The following is a 22,626-nucleotide window of genomic DNA, read 5'->3' as shown; positions in this document are numbered from 1 at the left end:
TGTAGCTATAAGTGATGGCGATTACCAACCTCATCCCTTGTGCATGTAGCTATAAGTGCTGGCGATTACCAACCTCACCGCATGTAGCTATAAGTGCTGGTGATTGCCAACCTTACCCCATATAGCTATAAGTGCTGGTGATTACCAACCTCACCGCATGTAGCTATAAGTGCTGGTGATTACCAACCTCACCGCATGTAGCTATAAGTGCTGGCGATTACCAACCTCACCTCTTGTAGCTATAAGTGTTGGCGATTACCAATCTCACCCCATGTAGCTATAAGTGCTGACGATTACCAACCTCAACGCATGTAGCTATAAGTGCTGGCGATTACCAACCTCACCGCATGTAGCTATAAGTGCTGGTGATTACCAACCTCACCCCATGTAGCTTTAAGTGCTGGTGATTACCAACCTCACCGAATGTAGCTATAAGTGCTGGTGATTACCAACCTCACCGCATGTAGCTATAAGTGCTGGTGATTACCAACCTCACCCCATGCAGCTATAAGTGCTGGCATCTACCAACCTCACCGCATGCAGCTATAAGTGCTGGCATCTACCAACCTCACCGCATGTAGCTATAAGTGTTGGTGATTACCAACCTCACCGCATGTAGCTATAAGTGTTGGCGATTACCAACCTCACCCCATGTAGCTATAAGTGCTGGCGATGACCAACATCACCTCTTGTAGCTATAAGTGCTGGCGATTACCAACCTCACCGCATGTAGCTTTATGTGCTGGCGATTACCAACATCACCTCTTGTAGCTATAAGTGCTGGCGATTACCAACCTCACCGCATGTAGCTATAAGTGCTGACGATTACCAACCTCACCGCATGTAGCTATAAGTGCTGGCGATTACCAACCTCACCGCATGTATCTATAAGTGCTGGTGATTACCAACCTCACCGCATGTAGCTATAAGTGCTGGTGATTACCAACCTCACCCCATGTAGCTATAAGTTCTGGCAATTACCAACCTCACCGCATGTAGCTATAAGTGCTGGCGATTACCAACCTCATCCCTTGTGCATTTAGCTATAAGTGCTGGCGATTACCAACCTCACCGCATGTAGCTATAAGTGCTGGCGTCTACCAACCTCACCGCATGTAGCTATAAGTTCTGGTGATTACCAACCTCACCCCATGTAGCTATAAGTGCTGGCGTCTACCAACCTCACCGCATGTAGCTATAAGTGCTGGCATCTACCAACCTCACCCCATGTAGCTATAAGTGCTGGCGTCTACCAACCTCACCGCATGTAGCTATAAGTGCTGGCATCTACCAACCTCACCCCTTGTAGCTATAAGTGCTGGCAATTACCAACCTCACCGCATGTAGCTATAAGTGATGGCGATTACCAACCTCATCCCTTGTGCATGTAGCTATAAGTGCTGGCAATTACCAACCTCACCGCATGTAGCTATAAGTGATGGCGATTACCAACCTCATCCCTTGTGCATGTAGCTATAAGTGCTGGCGATTACCAACCTCACCGCATGTAGCTTTATGTGCTGGCGATTACCAACATCACCTCTTGTAGCTATAAGTGCTGGCGATTACCAACCTCACCGCATGTAGCTATAAGTGCTGACGATTACCAACCTCACCGCATGTAGCTATAAGTTCTGGTGATTACCAACCTCACCCCATGTAGCTATAAGTGCTGGCGTCTACCAACCTCACCGCATGTAGCTATAAGTGCTGGCATCTACCAACCTCACCCCATGTAGCTATAAGTGCTGGCGTCTACCAACCTCACCGCATGTAGCTATAAGTGCTGGCATCTACCAACCTCACCCCTTGTAGCTATAAGTGCTGGCAATTACCAACCTCACCGCATGTAGCTATAAGTGATGGCGATTACCAACCTCATCCCTTGTGCATGTAGCTATAAGTGCTGGCAATTACCAACCTCACCGCATGTAGCTATAAGTGATGGCGATTACCAACCTCATCCCTTGTGCATGTAGCTATAAGTGCTGGCGATTACCAACCTCACCGCATGTAGCTTTATGTGCTGGCGATTACCACCATCACCTCTTGTAGCTATAAGTGCTGGCGATTACCAACCTCACCGCATGTAGCTATAAGTGCTGGTGATTACCAACCTCACCGCATGTAGCTATAAGTGGTGGTGATTACCAACCTCACCGCATGTAGCTATAAGTGGTGGTGATTACCAACCTCATCCCTTGTGCATGTAGCTATAAGTGCTGGCAATTACCAACCTCACCGCATGTAGCTATAAGTGATGGCGATTACCAACCTCATCCCTTGTGCATGTAGCTATAAGTGCTGGCGATTACCAACCTCACCGCATGTAGCTATAAGTGCTGGTGATTACCAACCTTACCCCATGTAGCTATAAGTGCTGGTGATTACCAACCTCACCGCATGTAGCTATAAGTGATGGTGATTACCAACCTCACCGCATGTAGCTATAAGTGCTGACGATTACCAACCTCACCGCATGTAGCTATAAGTGATGGCGATTACCAACCTCACCGCATGTAGCTATAAGTGCTGGTGATTACCAACCTTACCCCATGTAGCTATAAGTGCTGGTGATTACCAACCTCACCGCATGTAGTTATAAGTGCTGGTAATTACCAACCTCACCGCATGTAGTTATAAGTGCTGGTGATTACCAACCTCACCGCATGTAGCTATAAGTGCTGGTGATTACCAACCTCACCGCATGTAGCTATAAGTGGTGGTGATTACCAACCTCACCGCATGTAGCTATAAGTGGTGGTGATTACCAACCTCATCCCATGTGCATGTAGCTATAAGTGCTGGCAATTACCAACCTCACCGCATGTAGCTATAAGTGATGGCGATTACCAACCTCATCCCTTGTGCATGTAGCTATAAGTGCTGGCGATTACCAACCTCACCGCATGTAGCTATAAGTGCTGGTGATTACCAACCTTACCCCATGTAGCTATAAGTGCTGGTGATTACCAACCTCACCGCATGTAGCTATAAGTGATGGCGATTACCAACCTCACCGCATGTAGCTATAAGTGATGGCGATTACCAACCTCACCGCATGTAGCTATATGTGCTGGTGATTACCAACCTTACCCCATGTAGCTATAAGTGCTGGTGATTACCAACCTCACCGCATGTAGCTATAAGTGGTGGTGATTACCAACCTCACCGCATGTAGTTATAATTGCTGGTGATTACCAACCTCACCGCATGTAGCTATAAGTGCTGGTGATTACCAACCTCACCGCATGTAGCTATAAGTGGTGGTGATTACCAACCTCACCGCTGAGAGATAAACCGCTCAGAGATGGAACTGGTCCCCAGCAGACTCATTTGGCAAAAGTCCAGGGACATTGATTTTGGGTTGAACAGTAGGTAAGCTTTGTCCTAGTTTAGACCTTACAAATACCTGCACAGAATAGTCTGAAGCTCTTACAGATCATCTCTGGGTCCAGTTTGTGTGGTGAAGAGACACTTCCATATTCTTTACACTAAGGGGACTCCTCGCTGCCGCCTGATATAATCAGCGATCCTGCACCTACGTCACAATGCCGGAAACCTTCGGTGGAATTAAGGAGCAGTATACACAGTATAGATAGCTACTAATCTGCCAGTGGAAGTTCCAGACCAATTATACGGATACTATGAACGCTGGATACTGTTTGCATCATCTATTTAGGATTTTAAATACGCAAATTACTATTCTGAAGTTAGAGTAAATATTATTCACTGTAACCGGACGACTTCAACTCAACACTCCCGATAACAGACTGGCGGCCTGATTCAGAGCCGCTCGTAAGCGGCCGCTCGTTCGCTCCGAGCTATGTTCGCACATCTGCGCATGCGTATGGGTCGTAATGCGCATGCACTAACCAGTCAGTGCAGTCGGAAAACGTGTGTTCGCAAAATTGCGAGTGCCTGCTAATTTGAGTGACAGGATGAGGCATTTGTGGGTGGTAACAGGGGAAGGTGCTTGAAAACGGGGAGTGGAGATCCGAACGCAGGTGTGCCAAACGGTCAAAACGGGCGTTTTAAGGGTGTGCATAATTAACAAATCAGCATCATCGACCACGTCACTTGGTTGTTTTATAGTCAGAACTGCTCGCATGATTGCGGTAGGAAAATCCAACCACTAACACTGCGAGCAGTTCAGACTCCTTTCGATGTACTCGATTAATCTAATAAATAGTGGAGATGACGTATGATGGGAGCGACCAGGGGGCGTTTTTACAAAAGATGTTTTGTTCGCACGCTCAGACATAGAGGCGTCAACAGACCGCAAAGAGCGAGCGCTCAATTTAAATAGCCGGCCCCTTTTTCTGAACGAGTGAGCACAAATAGCGTCTGGCTCTAAATCAGGCCCTGGGTTTGATCCCCACTGGTTCTTGGGGTATCAGGGATTCCCATCAACTGCGCCGTTGGCGTGTAACGATGCTGCCACCACCGAACTCTACAATCAGCGCTGGGAATCGCTTTTTATGTACTCATGCTACTACCTCCGGCACCTGGAACCGCCTCTTCTGCGTATGGGTCGACTAGCTGCGGCCGCACCTCCTGATTGGTGTCCGCTGATTCCACCTGATCCCTCGCAATGGACCAGGTCTGCACGGTAGCTGGCAGGGGGCTTGAGCTTTGGGGACGTTTGGCTCAACCAAGAGCAGCCAAAGGGCCTGATTCAGAGCCGGACGCTATTTGCGGACGTTCGTTCCAAAAAAGGGGCCGGCTATTTAAATTGAGCGCTCGCTCTTTGCGGTTTGTTGACGCCTCTATGTCTGAGCGAGCGAACGAAAAATGCGCTCGCTATTTTGTAAAGAAGCCCCTTTGCCGTTCGCATCATACGTCATCTCCGGTATTTATTAGATTAATCGGGTACATCGAAAGGCATCTGAACTGCTCGCAGTGCTTGTGGTAGGATTTTTTTATCGCTATTACTGCAAGCAGTTCAGGCTAAAAGACAACCAAGTGACGTGGTCGATAATGACGCTCCTTTACTAATTATGCACTCCCATTAAACGCCCTTTTGACCATTTGGCACGCCTGCGTTCGGATCTCCACTCCCCCGTTTTCAAGCACCTTCCCCTGTTACCACCCACAAACGGTACATTCTGTCAATCAAATTAGCAGCCCCTCGCTGTTTTGTGAGCGCACGATTTCTGACCGCAATGACTGGTTTGCGCATGCGCATTACGACCCATACGCATGCGCAGTTGTGCGAACATCACTCAGAGCGAACGAGCGGCCGCTTACGAGCGGCTCTGAATTAGGCCCAAAGTACGGAATACTGTCTTGAGCAATTCTGTAAGTCACAGGATGCAGATGCAGTAGTAAGGCAAGGATGTTTATTGCTCATGGTCTTGAAAAAGACCCTTCCCTCAGTTGTAAGGGTTACTGCATACAGCAATATTGACAGCAGTCTTGATCTTCAAAGATATAGAAGGATGTACAGATACACAGGCTCACATACCCTACTTTTATGCCACTCCAATACACATTACCATAGGGGGCATGTCCGCCCTGTGGTTTCCAACCAATCACCTTAAGTGTATGCCCTGTGTATGTGCTGGCCACAGGCACGTTTATCATTGTCCCCTATGGACAGTGGGGAGTGGTCACTCCCTTGTGCCTGAGCCCACCCAGTGTTTTAGTCACCACCCAGGAGCCGGCTCGTCTAGGGCCGGGGGAGGTTTCCCTCCAAAACGGACTTCCAGGATTCTGCTAAGGGATGAGTTGGCCATCTCTGCCTGAATCTGAGCTCCAGAGGTGGGCAAGCAGGTTCCCCCGGGCACGGTTTCCTGGCCACAGAGGGGAAGCTATTTTGGAGCTCCTTGAACACAATTAGCTGGCTGCCTTAGCCAGCTCCCTATGCACCCCCTCATACCACTTCCAGGCATGAGGCTGCATAGGAGGACATTTAATTCTCTGGAAGTGACTGGGGGATCCAGCAACCCACACGGAGCCCCGGATCCCCTGGGACTTCCAGGGGACACTAAGGTGAGTGCAATTTTTCTTTAAATTATACACTTAAAAAGTTAAAATACATAGATGTTATATATATTGGCATTTTGTGCCTGTGCACAGCACCAAGCTTTACCCACAGGAGTACTGCAGCCCAGGGCCTGATTTCCTGGCTCAGTGCGGCACATACATTTTTATATAAACCCATGTGATTTTGAATACTATGTGCCCAACGCTCAGTGCTGGGCTTCCCTTGCCCGGCACTTGCAGCCTGGGTTCAGTACTGGGGCTGTCTCAGCGCCGGGCGTTACCAGGAGCTTGCTTGCCTGGTCCCACAGCCCTACCAGTCCTCCCTCTGCCACACTGTGCTGTGAGCCGGCTTCTCCGGTCTCCCAGTGTGTGGCCTCTCCTCCGCACTGGGTTATCAGGAGCTAGCGCTCCCCACCCCCAGAGTGTGGCTGTCTCAGTCTTCCCCTCGGTGCAGCTCCCGGTCCCCATTGGTTGGAACTCCACCCTGCACTTCGCTGCCTGGCTGCAGTAAGCAACTGGCACGGAGGGTCCCGCGGCAGTCCTGTGGAGCTGGGGCACTCAGCGGCTCCCTGCCTCAGGCCCCCTCCCTGTTGCAATGCACTGGGAGTTGACATCAGTCATTGCCGCCGGACACGGCCCAGGGCTGTGGCACTTGGATACAGTCCCTGCACCAGGGGTTAACTTCAATCACTGCCGCAGCTGTCGGAGACAGTCCGGAGCTGCGGCACAGCAACCAGGTTAGTTTAACATATGAAACACTTGGCGCCTAGCACCAGTAATACATTTCAAAGGTGGCGCCTAGCGCCGGTAATAACCAGGGCGCCTGGCGCTTATTGTCCTTTTAAAAATGGTGCCACAGCAGGGGGGTTAACCGCTTCAGTGCCACTGCGCCATTAATCACACGTGGCTAGCCTACGGCCGCAATCACAATTCTTCTTCTCCTTAATAATGATATTAATAATGATAATAAAAATAATGATAATAATAATAATGATGATAATAATAATGATAATAATAATAATAAAAACAATGATAATAATAATGATAATAATAATAATAATGATAATAATAATAATGATAATAATAAAAACAATGATAATAATAATGATAATAATAATAATAAAAATAATGATAATAATAATGATAATAATAATAATGATAATGATGATAATAATAATGATAATGATAATAATAATAATGATAATAATAAAAACAATGATAATAATAATGATAATAATGATGATAATAATAAAAATAATGATAATAATAATGATAATGATAATAATAATAATGATAATAATAAAAACAATGATAATAATAATGATAATAATGATGATAATAATAAAAATAATGATAATAATAATGATAAGTTATGTCATGGGGACTTTTAAAAACTATGTTTATGAGATTATGGACTCTCTGAAGACAAAGTACTAACGGTATGCAAAGGTTTTTTTTCATATATTTGTATATTTTTGTTATAAGTTTAATAACAGTTCAAATTTCTAGCATTAAAAAAGCAGAATTGGGGAGGAAAAAACAAGGTATTCATGTACTGCGCACGTGGAAAACGTGCGCAGTACATGTACGGTGGAGGCCATATATTCTGGTCTGAGAGAGGTGGAGGCAGTGCTGGACCCTATTCAGCTTGTTGGGTAGACAGAAGCCATGGCCACAGCAAGGAGGAGCCTGAATCCAGGAATTACTGGGGCTACAGCTCCTGTTTGTAGGTTATCAGAGGCTACATACAGTAGGACTGTGGGGACCACATATTCTCCATCTTCCCACCCAACCTCTATGGGGCTTGTTACAGTGTGTGGCTGAGCAGGAACGCCGCCTTGTGGGCAGTAACATAGGATATTGGATTGTGCTCAAGCTTTGACTTAAGAAGATGGTATTTGTGATGTTCTTATTTCAACATTATGTCTTACAGAGCGACGGTTCTACTGGGGTTTCTGAACGTGCCATAATTTGGTGGTTGTTTTACTACACACCCTCTGCCGTCGATCTGCTCCTTGCGCTCATAGGTTAATGAACATTAAATGCTTCCTGTTATCAGTAAAGAATGAGCCCCAATATTCTACAGCTCAGAGGTGGCACCAAATTCCTGAGTTGAGATGGCTACATAGTGAAAGCCTAGAAATGCGCCTTCACAACACCCATACACAGCCATGGGAACCCTCACACCAACCAACCAACACCATAAACGTGTCAGGAATCCGAAGCAGAACTTAGTGCCAGTAAGGGGGTGGGGTTTGTCACAGAAGAAAGGACCATCAGGAAGGGAGTCTCACCTTGTCCGACATGAGGGTGGAAATGGACCTCCCAATTTCATGATAGTCCATGTTAGATGTGCTAGGACCCAGCAGGACAAACAAGAAGCGCACAGGAATGGGAACTTCCAGCACTGAATCCAGCTCCACCGCCTCCTGCAACCGCACAAACGCCATCGTGGGCTGATTGAGGAAATCCACACAACCTGAGGGACAAAGCGATGTCATAAAGTGAGGTCGCTGTGACTGACATGTCATCACACGTTTGCCTGACTTATACTAACAAAAGCAATTCACAATCTTAAATAAAACTGCCTCCATATGCGGTAAAACGCGTCAGTCCTGCCTGAGGGGAGTCTGCAGATCCCGCTCCTCTGCTGTCTGGTGTCACCTCTTATGCTTTGTTTCCTAAAGGGATTGTAAACTTTGGAATATCGTTCTGTAAAATAAAAGCTGTAGTAATTAGGGGGCATCTCCCCGGTAGGAGCTTCAGTTATCTGAAACGAGATCTGCCCACAGCCCATGGTTACGACAGAAACGCGTCAGAGGTATCTGCGAATGTGGAGTAGATCTGCGGAGCACTGGATGGATTCTGGGAGAACAGTGCAATTATACAGGTATGGGGCGAATCAGGTTACATTAGGAGCTTGTCCAAAAGTCAGTTCTGTGGTATTAATATTAGACAGGATACATCACAATTGGAACCACTACCTCAGATCTGCCAAGGACATAAGACCCCGACCTCAGCTTACAGTATGTCTCATATTCCTCAGAGACCTCTTATACAATATAACCTTAATGTTAAAGTTCCATATCACCACTGTCAATTCTCTCAACTCATATCTACAGGTCTTATGCCAAATACTTCATGGTCCCGTCAGGGTCCCATCATAGTCCTTCCGTGGTCCCTCCATGGATCACCACTCACCAACAAGCACCACGCTAGCCTCTGCATTTTCAGGGATTTTTTCCAGAAGCTTCAGCTCATGCTTTGACTTGGAGCGTTGTATTGTGGGTAGAGAAGGAAGTGATTCTCGCTGTATAATACATGATACATAGATTATCATTACACTCTGAGGTAATAATGCTTCCTCCTCATTTCCCCCATATATGGACCTCACCTCTCGTTCTATGTCTATCTTAGTCTCCTGTTCGGATGGATCTCCGCCCATCAGAGGATCAGTTAGGTTGGGTTCACTGTTCTGAGAGATGTGATTGGTGCTATGATGTCCAAGCAGAGACCCCAGGCTGGCCGTGGAAATGTTCCGTGAGAAGGAGGAGTCTTTCTCATCACTTGGGTGACTGAAACACCAATAAATGTGCATTATATTACAGTACTGAATATGACTATCTGCATGCACACAGGTGTGTCACTTTCTGGGTGTACATAGGCGTGCCACTATCAGGGTATACGCAGGCGTGCAACTATCCGGGTGTAAGCAGGCGTGCCGCTATGTGGGTATACGCAGGCGTGCCGCTATGTGGGAGTACGCAGGCGTGCCGCTATGTGGGAGTACACAGGCATGCGGCTATGTGGGAGTACACAGGCGTGCGGCTATGTGGGAGTACACAGGTGTGCCGCTATGTGGGAGTACACAGGTGTGCCGCTATGTGGGAGTACACAGGTGTGCCGCTATGTGGGAGTACACAGGTGTGCCGCTATGTGGGAGTACACAGGTGTGCCGCTATGTGGGAGTACACAGGTGTGCCGCTATGTGGGAGTACACAGGTGTGCCGCTATGTGGGAGTACACAGGTGTGCCGCTATGTGGGAGTACACAGGTGTGCCGCTATGTGGGAGTACACAGGTGTGCAGCTATGTGGGAGTACACTGGTGTGCGGCTATGTGGGAGTACACAGGTGTGCGGGTATGTGGGAGTACACAGGTGTGCGGCTATGTGGGAGTACACTGGTGTGCGGGTATGTGGGAGTACGCAGGTGTGCAGCTACGTGGGAGTACGCAGGTGTGCGGCTACGTGGGAGTACGCAGGTGTGCGGCTACGTGGGAGTACGCAGGTGTGCGGCTACGTGGGAGTACACAGGTGTGCGGCTACGTGGGAGTACACAGGTGTGCGGCTACGTGGGAGTACACAGGTGTGCGGCTACGTGGGAGTACACAGGTGTGCGGCTATGTGGGAGTACACAGGTGTGCGGCTATGTGGGAGTACACAGGTGTGCGGCTATGTGGGAGTACACAGGTGTGCGGCTATGTGGGAGTACACAGGTGTGCGGCTATGTGGGTGTACACAGGTGTGCGGCTATGTGGGAGTACACAGGTGTGCGGCTATGTGGGAGTACAAAGGTGTGTGGCTATGTGGGTGTACACAGTTGAACAGAATGTACTGTACACAGGTGTGCAGGTATCTAGATATATGCACAGAGGTAATAAGTAATATTTGTGCTGTACCTATGTTTTAGTAGTAAAGCTCTGAGTACATTGGCTCGGTCCTCAGCCTTTATCTGGTCACTGATAATCATCTGTTCCACAACCTGATGAGCAATTCCTGGCAGAGTTCTTTGGTCCAGGTCGAGGAGAACAGCCCCTATTGGTGGACGGGAGGCAGCATTATTACAGTATACCCACTACCCGGTCACACAATCACTAATACTAGGCACCCCCACAACTCAACATCTAGGGGCATATTTACTAAGAACCGATCTGGCTGTGTTTATACACGCTGGGCTTCGCAGAGAACCACATGAGTTTTTTGCAACCCAGATCACGGATTTACTAAGAGTTGTGTTTGCCGGTTTATTTTGATACGATGGTGATACTGATTGTGTTGTATTGTCTGCGAGTTCAGTCATATTGGCCCCTTCTCAATATCACCCCCAGACCCATGTACAGAACCCCTACTTATCATCCCAGGACTATCTCCAGCTCCCCTACCTATCATCCCAGGACTATCTCCAGCTCCCCTACCTATCATCCCAGACCCATCTACAGTACTCCTACCCATCACCCCAGACCCATCTACAGTACCCCTACCCATCACTCCCAGACCCGTCTACAGTATCCCTACCCATCACCCCCAGACCCATCTACAGTACCCCTACCAATCACCCCAGACCCAGCTACAGTACCCCTATCACCCCAGACCCATCTACAGTACCCATATCACCCCAGACCTGTCTACAGTACTCCTACCTATCACCCCCAGACCTGTCTACAGTACCCCTACCAATCACCCCAGACCCATCTACAGTACCCCTATCACCCCAGACCCATCTACAGTACCCCTATCACCCCAGACCCATCTACAGTACCCCTATCATCCCAGACCCATCTACATTACCCCTACCTATCATAGAAACATAGAATTTGACAGCAGATAAGAACCACTTGGCCCATCTAGTCTGCCCCATTTTTAAACATATTGTTACCTCAACCCTTATTGATCCTTACTTCTTCCGAAGGATATACTTATGTCTCTCCCATGCATGTTTAAATTCCTCTACCACCTCTGATGGGGGCTATTCCACTTGTCCACTACCCTTTCTGTGAAGTCATTTTTCCTCAGATTTCCCCTGAACCTCCCTTCCCCCAGTGTCTAATACTTCTCTTTCCTATGAAGAATGTCTCCTTCCTTTACCTTGTTAAACCCCTTTATATATTTGAACGTATCTATCATGTCCCCCCCTTTCCCTTCTCTGCTCCAAACTATCCATATAAGATCTTTTAGTCTTTCCTGGTACGTTTTGTGGTGTAGACCTTGCACCATTTTAGTTGTGATCTTCTTTGTACAGTCTCTAATGTATTAATATCCCTCTGGAGATATGGCCTCCAGAACTGAACACAGTATTGGAGATGAGGACGTACCAATGACCTATACAGTGCTATTATCACTTCTCTCTTTCTGCTACTGATTCCTCTCCCTATGTACCAAGCATCTGACTTGCCTTCCTCATTGCTTTGGTGCATTGCCTGCCTTTATGTCACCTGAGATGGTGACTCCTAGATCTCTTTCCTCTTCAGCAGTTTCTATTATAGTGTCCTTGATACTATATTTAGCCTTTAGGTTATTGAGACCCAAGTGCATGATTTTTCATTTTTTGACATTAATCTGTAGTTGCCACGTTCTTGACCATTCATATAGTCTACCTAGATCATCAAGCATTTGTTTTACCCCTCCTGGTGTGTCTGCCCTGTTGCATACATTTGTGTCATCTGCAGTAAGTTATAGTTTCCCTTCAGTACCATTTGCAATGTCACAAATAAAGATAGTAAAAAGCACTGGTCCCAGTACAGATCCCTGAGGTTCTCCACTGGTAACATTTCCCTCCTGAGACTGCTCTCCGTTTACTACAACTCTCTGTTTCCTATCCTGCAGCCATGATCTTATCCATTCAACTATCTTTGTATCCAATCCCATGTTTTCCAGTTTATTTATCAGTCTGCGATGTGGAACAGTGTCAAAAGCCTTAAGGTGCCCATCCACTAGAAGACAGGCAAAAGACTGCACGAGTACGACATTGTAATCATGCAGTCGTTTGTCAGTCGGTCAGTGTAGGCACAATCATTCATCTGCAAACAATTTTCAAACGATTATCGAACTATCAAACGATATCGTTATCGGTCAGTCGCTCATTTTAATCATCTAGTGGATAGGCACCTTTACTAAAGTCTAGATAAGCTGTATCTATAGCCCCCCTTTATCTATTTCCTTAGTCACCCAGTAAGAAAAGTCAATAAGATTTGTGTGACAAGATCTCCCCCCAGTAAATCCATGCTGTTTGGGATCCTGCAAATTGCTGGATTTGGGATAATCTACGTCTCTTTCTTTTAAAGAGTGTTTCCATCAATTTCCCTACTACTTATGTAAGGCTCACTGGTCGGTAGTTACTGGTCGGTAGTTACTTGACTCTTCCTTGCTTCCACTTTTGTGCAGTGGGACAACATTTGCTCTTTTCCAGTCCTCTGGAATAACTCCAGTAGCTAGTGACTGGTTGAATAATTCAGTTAATGGTGTTGCCAGCACCCCTTTAAGCTCTTTTAGTATCCTTGGATGTATCCCATCTGGCCCCATTGATTTATCTACTTTCAGTTTTGTGAGTTCTGATAGGATCTTCTCCTCTGTAAATGTTGTTCCTACCTCATTTTTCAGATGACACCTGCAACTTACCTGTGGCCCCTTTCCCTCTCTCTCAGTAACTGTGGCCCCTTTCCCTCTCTCTCAGTAACTGTGGCCCCTTTCCCTCTCTCTCAGTAACTGTGGCCCCTTTCCCTCTCTCTCAGTAGTGAATACTGAACAAAAATAATTAGTAAGATGATCAGCTATTACATTGCCTCCCTCAACAAGACTCCCTCTTTCTGTCTTTAGTCTTTTTATTCCACCTTTTGTTTTTCTCCTTTCACCTATATACTTAAAAAAAGTTTTGCCCCCTTTACCCACTGACTGTGCCATTTGCACATCTGATTACATCTCAGACCCATCTACAGTACCCCTACCCATCATCCCAGACCCATCTACAGTACCCTTGCCTATTACCCCAGACCTATCTCCAGCTCCCCTACCTATCATCCCAGACCGATCTACAGTACCCCTACCCATCCCCCCAGACCCATCTACAGTACCCTTACCTATCACCCCAGACCTATCTCCAGCTCCCCTACCTATCATCACAGACCCATCAACAGTACCCCTACCCTTCACCCCAGACCCATCTACAGCTCCTCTACCTATCATCCCAGACCCATCTACAGTACTCCTATCACCACAGACCCATCTACAGTACCCCTACCCATCACCCCAGACCCATCTACAGTACCCTTACCTATCATCCATGACCCATCTACAGTACCCCTATTACCACAGACCCATCTACAGTACCCCTACCTATCACACCAGACCCATCTACAGTACCCCTACCCATCACCCCAGACCAGTCTACAGTACCCTTACCTATCACCCCAGACCAATCTCCAGCTCCCCTACCTATCATCCCAGACCCATCTACAGTACCCTTACCTATCACCCCAGACGTATTTCCAGTTCCCCTACCTATCATCCCAGACCCATCTATAGTACCCCTACCCATCCCCCCAGACCCATCTACAGTACCCTTACCTATCACCCCAGACCCATCTACAGTACCCCTATCACTCCAGACCCATCTACAGTACCCCTACCTACCACGCCAGACCCATGTACAGTACCCCTACAAATCATCACAGACCCATCTACAATACCCCTGTCTATCACCCCAGACCCATCTACAGTACAACTACCTATCAACCCAGACCCATCTACAGTACCCTTACCTATCACCCCAGACCAATCTCCAGCTCCCCTACCTATCATCCCAGACCCATCTACAGTACCCTTACCTATCACCCCAGACGTATTTCCAGTTCCCCTACCTATCATCCCAGACCCATCTATAGTACCCCTACCCATCCCCCCAGACCCATCTACAGTACCCTTACCTATCACCCCAGACCCATCTACAGTACCCCTATCACTCCAGACCCATCTACAGTACCCCTACCTACCACGCCAGACCCATGTACAGTACCCCTACAAATCATCACAGACCCATCTACAATACCCCTGTCTATCACCCCAGACCCATCTACAGTACAACTACCTATCAACCCAGACCCATCTACAATACCCTTACCTATCACCCCAGACCTATTTCCAGCTCCCCTACCTATCATCCCAGACCCATCTACAGTACCCCTATCACCCCAGACCCATCTATAGTACCCCTACCTATCATCCCAGACCCATCTATAGTACCCCTACCCATCACCCCAGACCCATCTACAGTACCCTTACCTATCACCCCAGACCTATCTCCAGCTCCCCTACCTATCATCCCAGACCCATCTACAGTACCCCTACCCATCACCCCAGACCCATCTACAGCTCCTCTACCTATCATCCCAGACCCATCTACAATACCCCTATCACCACAGACCCATCTACAGTACCCCTACCCATCACCCCAGACCCATCTACAGTACCCTTACCTATCATCCATGACCCATCTACAGTACCCCTATCACCACAGACCCATCTACAGTACCCCTACCCACCACCCAAGACCCATCTACAGGACCTTACCTATCACCTCAGACCTATCTCCAGCTCCCCTATCATCCCAGAACCATCTACAGTACCCCTACCCATCACCCCAGACCCATCTACAGTACCCTTACCTATCACCCCAGACCTATCTCCAGCTCCCCTACCTATCATCCCAGACCCATCTACAGTACCCTTACCTATCACCCCAGACGTATTTCCAGTTCCCCTACCTATCATCCCAGACCCATCTACAGTACCCTTACCTATCACCCCAGACCTATCTCCAGCTCCCCTACCTATCATCCCAGACCCATCTACAGTACCCTTACCTATCACCCCAGACGTATTTCCAGTTCCCCTACCTATCATCCCAGACCCATCTACAGTACCTCTACCCATCCCCCCAGACCCATCTACAGTACCCTTACCTATCACCCCAGACCCATCTACAGTACCCCTATCACCCCAGACCCATCTACAGTACCCCTACCTATCACCACAGACCCATGTACAGTACCCCTACAAATCATCACAGACCCATCTACAGTACCCCTACCTATCAACCCAGACCCATCTACAGTACCCTTACCTATCACCCCAGACCTATTTCCAGCTCCCCTACCTATCATCCCAGACCCATCTACAGTACCCCTATCACCCCAGACCCATCTACAGTACCCCTACCTATCACACCAGACCCATGTACAGTACCCCTATCATCCCAGACCCATCTACAGTAACCCTATCATCCCAGACCTATCTCCAGCCCCCCTACCTATCAGCCCAGACCCATCTACAGTACTCCTACCTATCACTCCAGGCCCATCTACAGTACCCATACCTATCATCCACGACCATCTGTCACCACAGGCACATCTACAGTAACCCTACCTATCATCCCAGACCCATCTATAGTACCCCTATCACCCCAGACCCATCTACAGTAGCCCTACCTATCATACCAGACCCTACAAATCATCACAGACCCATCTACAATACCACTGCCTATCACGCCAGACCTATCTCCAGCTCCCCTACCTATCATCCCAGACCCATCTACAGTACCCCTACCTATCACCCCAGACGTATTTCCAGTTCCCCTACCTATCATCCCAGACCCATCTACAGTACCCCTACCCATCACCCCAGACCCATCTACAGTACCCCTATCACTCCAGACCCATCTACAGTACCCCTACCTACCACACCAGACCCATGTACAGTACCCCTACAAATCATCACAGACCCATCTACAATACCCCTGTCTATCACCCCAGACCCATCTACAGTACAACTACCTATCAACCCAGACCCATCTACAGTACCCTTACCTATCACCCCAGACCTATTTCCAGCTCACCTACCTATCATCCCAGACCCATCTACAGTACCCCTATCACCCCAGACCCATCTACAGTACCCCTACCTATCACACCAGACCCATGTACAGTACCCCTATCAGCCCAGACCCATCTACAGTACTCCTACCTATCACTCCAGGCCCATCTACAGTACCCCTACCAATCATCCACGACCATCTGTCACCACAGGCACATCTACAGTAACCCTACCTATCATCCCAGACCCATCTATAGTACCCCTATCACCCCAGACCCATCTACAGTAGCCCTACCTATCATACCAGACCAATGTACAGTACCCCTACAAATCATCACAGACCCATCTACAATACCCCTGCCTATCACGCCAGACCTATCTCCAGCTCCCCTACCTATCATCCCAGACCCATCTCCAGCTCCCCTACCTATCACCCCAAACCCATCTACAGTACCCCTATCACCCCAGAGCCATCTACAGTACCCCTATCACCCCAGAGCCATCTACAGTACCCCTATCACCCCAGAGCCATCTACAGTACCCCTATCACCCCAGAGCCATCTACAGTACCCCTATCACCCCAGAGCCATCTACAGTACCCCTATCACCCCAGAGCCATCTACAGTACCCCTACCTATCACACCAGACCCATGTACAGTACCCCTACAAATCATCACAGACCCATCTACAATACCCCTGCCTATCACCCCAGACCCATCTACAGTACCCATACCTATCACCCCAGACCTATTTACAGTACCCATACCTATCACCCCAGACCTATTTCCAGCTCCCCTACCTATCATCCCAGACCCATCTACAGTACCCCTATCACCCCAGACCCATCTACAGTACCCCTACCTATCACACCAGACCCATGTATAGTACCCCTATCATCCCAGACCCATCTACAGTAACCCTATCATCCCAGACCTATCTCCAGCCCCCCTACCTATCAGCCCAGACCCATCTACAGTACTCCTACCTATCACTCCAGGCCCATCTACAGTACCCCTACCTATCATCCACGACCATCTGTCACCACAGGCACATCTACAGTAACTCTACCTATCATCCCAGACCCATCTATAGTACCCCTATCACCCCAGACCCATCTACAGTAGCCCTACCTATCACACCAGACCAATGTACAGTACCCCTACAAATCATCACAGACCCATCTACAATACCCCTGCCTATCACCCCAGACCCATCTACAGTACCCCTATCATCCCAGACCCATCTACAGCCCCCCTACCTATCAGCCCAGACCCATCTACAGTACCCCTACCTATCACTCCAGGCCCATCTACAGTACCCCTACCTATCATCCCAGACCCTTCTACAATACCCTTACCTATCACCCCAGACCACCTGTCACCCCAGGCACATCTACAGTACCCCTACCTATCACACCAGACACATCTACAGTACCCCTACCTATCATCCTAGACCCATCTACAATACACCTACCCATCATCCCAGACCCATCTACAGTACCCCTACATATCACCCCAGACCCATCTACAGTACCCCTACCTGTCATCTCAGAAGCGGTTCCAGGTGGCGAGGTAGGAGCCTGAGTGTACCTAAGAAGCGATTCCGAGTGCCGATAGGAGGAGCTCGGTGGTGGCAGCATTGTTACACACCCACAGTGCAGTGGGCGGAGTCAGTGACACGCGGTCACTGACGGTAAGCGGGAATCCCTGATACCCCAAGGTCAAGTTGGGATCGAGACCCCAACCTGTGATAGGGAGTCTGGGCTGGAAGCCATCCGGTCACAGAAATTGGTGGCATTGTGGTGGGATAATCCCAGGCGGCTTTTTGGTCACCCGACGAGAGAAGCCGAGTTACTCAGGAGAGGAGTAACTGCAGTTCAGGAGAACGCGCAGGATGACTGATTACAGCGGAATGGAGTTGCATCAGACAGAGGTGGAAAGTGCGGCTGGCGTGACAACGGACGCCCCTCAGAACGTGGTGAGAGCAACAAGTCCCGTCCCCTCTCGCAGCAGTTATGTTTCTTAGCATTCCCATGCATGGCAGGGATCCCAACGTCACAGGGGGGCGAAATGGATACCCTAGCCAATGGACAAGAAGTGTTATGACTGTGGGAAAATTGGATATCTGAGAATGAACTGTCCCACACCCCAAGCACCCCAGACTGGTTTCGCAAATCCGAGTGCCTGACCCGGGGAAGTGAGCTCAAAGAGACTGTTCCTACTCCAGTCAGTCCAATGGAGTGTGGGGAGAATCAGGCAAACTCTAAGGAGAGAGTCATCTGCATGGCCAAGGGGCCACCCCAAAATATTTGGCAGCACCTGCAGACAGTCCAAGTGGGGTCCCTGCAGGGACAAGGATTAAGAGACTCTGGAGCCTCAATCACTGTTGTGAGCCCCCAACTTATTGATCCTGCTGCAGTACTGCCAGGTCGCACTGCCAAAGTGACCGTGGCAGGCGGAATGGAGCGAGAGGTACCTGTGGCGAGAGTCTACCTGGACTGAAGAGCTGGCCCAGAGTTAAGGGATGTTGCCGTCATGGATAGCCTTCCAACCGATGTGGTCCTGTGGAATGACCTTGGTGGTGGAATCATTACCACGTTTGCTGACGCCATCGCCCAGAGTCAAGTTTCCGGATCACAGTCTACATCAACTACACCAGAACAACCTAGCCCAGAGGTAAAGACCACAGCGGCTAGACAACTGCCAACACAGCCTACCACAGCATCAACCAGCCCAGAGGAATATATTACAGCGGCTAGATATCAGCACATCTACCCAGCATGCCTTTTGCCTCTGGTATACCTACGTCCCCTAGCAACGCAGAGGATGTTGGTTCCGGCTCGTTGAATCCTGTGGGGGTGCCCAGTGATGCTCTTGTCCCTAGTGGTTTGCCAACTCCGGCGGTGAGTATGAGTGACCACACTGACTCCCCTTTGACTGACCTCAACCAGACTGACCCTAGCGATCCCAACCCTTATCCCCCTGTAGACTGTCCCTACTTAGCAGGAAGTGAGGGCCACAGGCAGGAGTTCAGGGAAGCTTGGCTTGCTGACCCATCTCTGGAAGGCATATCGTGACACACTGGCAGTGGCCTTTCAGGGATGGTGGCAGTGAGTGTGACCTGGCGGGAGGGGTTAAGATACAGGGTAGCCAGGAAGGTAAAAGGGGATAGGCCAGTTAGGGAGCAAGGTCCCCTGGTTGTGCCAAGTAGATCGGGGAAGACACGCAGCCTACCTAAGAAGCGGTTCCGAGTGCCGATAGGAGGAGCTCGGTGGTGGCAGCATCGTTACACGCCCACAGCAAAGTGGGCGGAGTCAGTGACAGGCGGTCACTGACGGTAAGCATGAATCCCTGATACCCCAAGGTCAAGTGGGGATCGAGACCCCAACCTGTGATCGGGAGTCCGGGCTGGAAGCCATCCGGTCACATCTACCTATCACCCCAGACCCATCTACAGTACCCCTACCTATAACCCCAGACCCATCTACAATACCCCTATCATCCCAGACCTATCTCCAGCTCCCCTACCCATCATCTCAGACCTATCTCCAGCTCCCCTACCTATCATCCCAGACCCATCTACAGCTCACCTACCCATCATTCCAGACCAATCTCCTGCTCCCCTACCTATCATTCCAGACTAATCTCCAGCTCCCCTACCTATCATCCCAGACCCATCTAAAGTACCCCTACCTATCCAGACCTACCTCCAGCTCCCCTACCTATCATCCCAGACCCATCTACAGTACCACTATCATCCCAGACCCATCTACAGTACCCCTACTTATAATCCAAAGGACTATCTCCAGCTCCCCTACCTATCACTCCAGACCCATCTACAGTATCCCTACCTATCATCCCAGACCATCTGTCACCCCAGACACATCTACAGTACCCCTATCACTCAAGACCCATTTACAGTACCACTACCTATCATCCCAGACCAATCTACAGTACCCCTACTTATGATCTCAGCCCCATCTACAATAACCCTACCTATCCAGACCTACCTCCAGCTTCCCTACCTATCATCCCAGACCAATCTATAGTACCCCTATCATCCCAGACCCATCTACAGTACCCTTACTTATCATCCCAGGACTATCTCCAGCTCCCCTACCTATCATCCCAGACCAATCTACAGTACCCCTACTTATGATCCCAGCCCCATCTACAATAACCCTACCTATCCAGACCTACCTCCAGCTTCCCTACCTATCATCCCAGACCAATCTATAGTACCCCTATCATCCCAGACCCATCTACAGTACCCTTACTTATCATCCCAGGACTATCTCCAGCTCCCCTACCTATCATCCCAGACCCATCTACAGTACTCCTACCTATCACCCCACACTCATCTACAGTACCCCTACCTATCACCCAGACCACCTGTCACCCCAGACACATCTACAGTACCCCTACCTATCACTCCAGACCCATCTACAGTACCCCTACCAATCATCCCAGACCAATCTACAGTGCCCCTCCCTACCATGTCAGACCCATCTACAGTACCCCTACTTATCATCCCAGACCCATCTACAATACCCCTACCCATCACCATCTACAGTACCCCTACCTATCACCCCAGACCCATATACAGTACCCCTATCACCCCAGACTTATCTCCAGCTCCCTTACCTATCATCCCAGACCAATCTACAGTACCCCTACTTATGATCCCAGCCCCATCTACAATAACCCTACCTATCCAGACCTACCTCCAGCTTCCCTACCTATCATCCCAGACCAATCTATAGTACCCCTATCATCCCAGACCCATCATCAATAACTCTACCTATCACCCCAGACCCATCTACAGTACCTTTACCTATCACCCCAGACCTCTCTCCAGCCGCCCTACTGGGGTACTGTAGATCCCCTACACGGGTACTGTAGATCCTAGACCCATCTACAGTACCCCTACTTATCACCCCAGACCCATCTACAGTACCCCTATCATCCCAGACCTATCTCCAGCTCCCCTATCTATCATCCCAGACCCATCTACAGTACCCCCTACCTATCACCCCAGACCACCTGTCACCTCAGACACATCTACAGTACCCCTACCTATCACACCAGACCCATCTACATTACCCCTCTACCTATCACCCAGACCCATCTACAGTACCCTACTTATGATCCCAGACCCATCTACTATCCCCCAACCTATCTCCAGCTCCCCTACCTATCAGCCCAGACCCATCTACAGTACCCCTACCTATATCCAGCTCCGCTACCTATCAGCCCAGACCCATCTACAGTACCCCTATCTATCACCCCAGACCCATCTACAGTACCCCTACCTATCATCCCAGACCCATCTACAGTACCCCTACTTATCATCCCAGGACTATCTCCAAGTCTTCAGTACCGTTACCTATCACCACCAATTTATCTCCAGTACCCCTACCTATCGCTCCCAGATCCATCTTCTGTACCCCCACCTATTAACCCCAGACTTACAGTATCTCCAGTACCCCACCTATCACCCCAGAATTATTAATTTTGACCTTGATCCATCAACAATTGCTTCACTTACTTCCCCCTTCCCCCCAGATTTCTCTCTCTCTTTTGAACCAAGAACAGTTACCCACCAATCATCTACCTATAGATGTCTCTTTCATGTCCATAGCAATCACACAGTTCCCTAGAGCTGATGTCCTATTATATTACCATGTGACAATGTCCGTCTTAGCTCCAGCAGGCTTCGGAAACTCAGAGATGCCACGTGTGGTTTCCCCCACTGATCAGTCTCAACCTCAACGTCCTCCTCAAACTTTATCCAGCGAGCAGTTTCTTTCCACTGCAATTCCTGGTGCTTGTCCATAACTAGTTCATTTAGTTCCACAAATACCTGCCAGGGTTTAGGAGACATGGAACAGTATGAGACCAGAGGGGGAACACAGCGTGTCACACAAACACACACTCTGTCCTCACCCCGTCACACCGACACACACTCTGTCCTCAACCCGTCACACACTCTGTC

The 22,626-nt window shown here is 49.0% G+C and overlaps 1 protein-coding gene across 2 annotated transcripts in view; it reads right to left on the bottom strand.

Moving 5' to 3' along the window:
• The window catches only part of LOC148508565 (anion exchange protein 2-like), a 414,596-nt gene that overhangs the window by 57,352 nt on the left and 334,618 nt on the right, over positions 1–22,626 (bottom strand). For both annotated transcript variants that reach the window (XM_088444359.1, XM_088444360.1), the window contains exons 8-12: positions 22,314–22,494; positions 10,668–10,803; positions 9,383–9,563; positions 9,190–9,298; positions 8,283–8,467 (exon numbers count right to left, since the gene is read on the bottom strand). In XM_088444359.1, coding sequence (XP_088300485.1) covers positions 8,283–8,467; positions 9,190–9,298; positions 9,383–9,563; positions 10,668–10,803; positions 22,314–22,494 — 792 coding nt within the window. The remainder of the gene's footprint in view (positions 1–8,282; positions 8,468–9,189; positions 9,299–9,382; positions 9,564–10,667; positions 10,804–22,313; positions 22,495–22,626) is intronic.

Source organism: Taudactylus pleione, unplaced genomic scaffold, assembly GCF_031769625.1.
Source record: "Taudactylus pleione unplaced genomic scaffold, aTauple2 ptg000356l, whole genome shotgun sequence".
In the NCBI taxonomy this organism is placed as follows: domain Eukaryota; kingdom Metazoa; phylum Chordata; class Amphibia; order Anura; family Myobatrachidae; genus Taudactylus; species Taudactylus pleione.
Note: the sequence above shows the minus strand (reverse complement) of the source record. Positions and strands in the feature narration are given on the sequence as shown.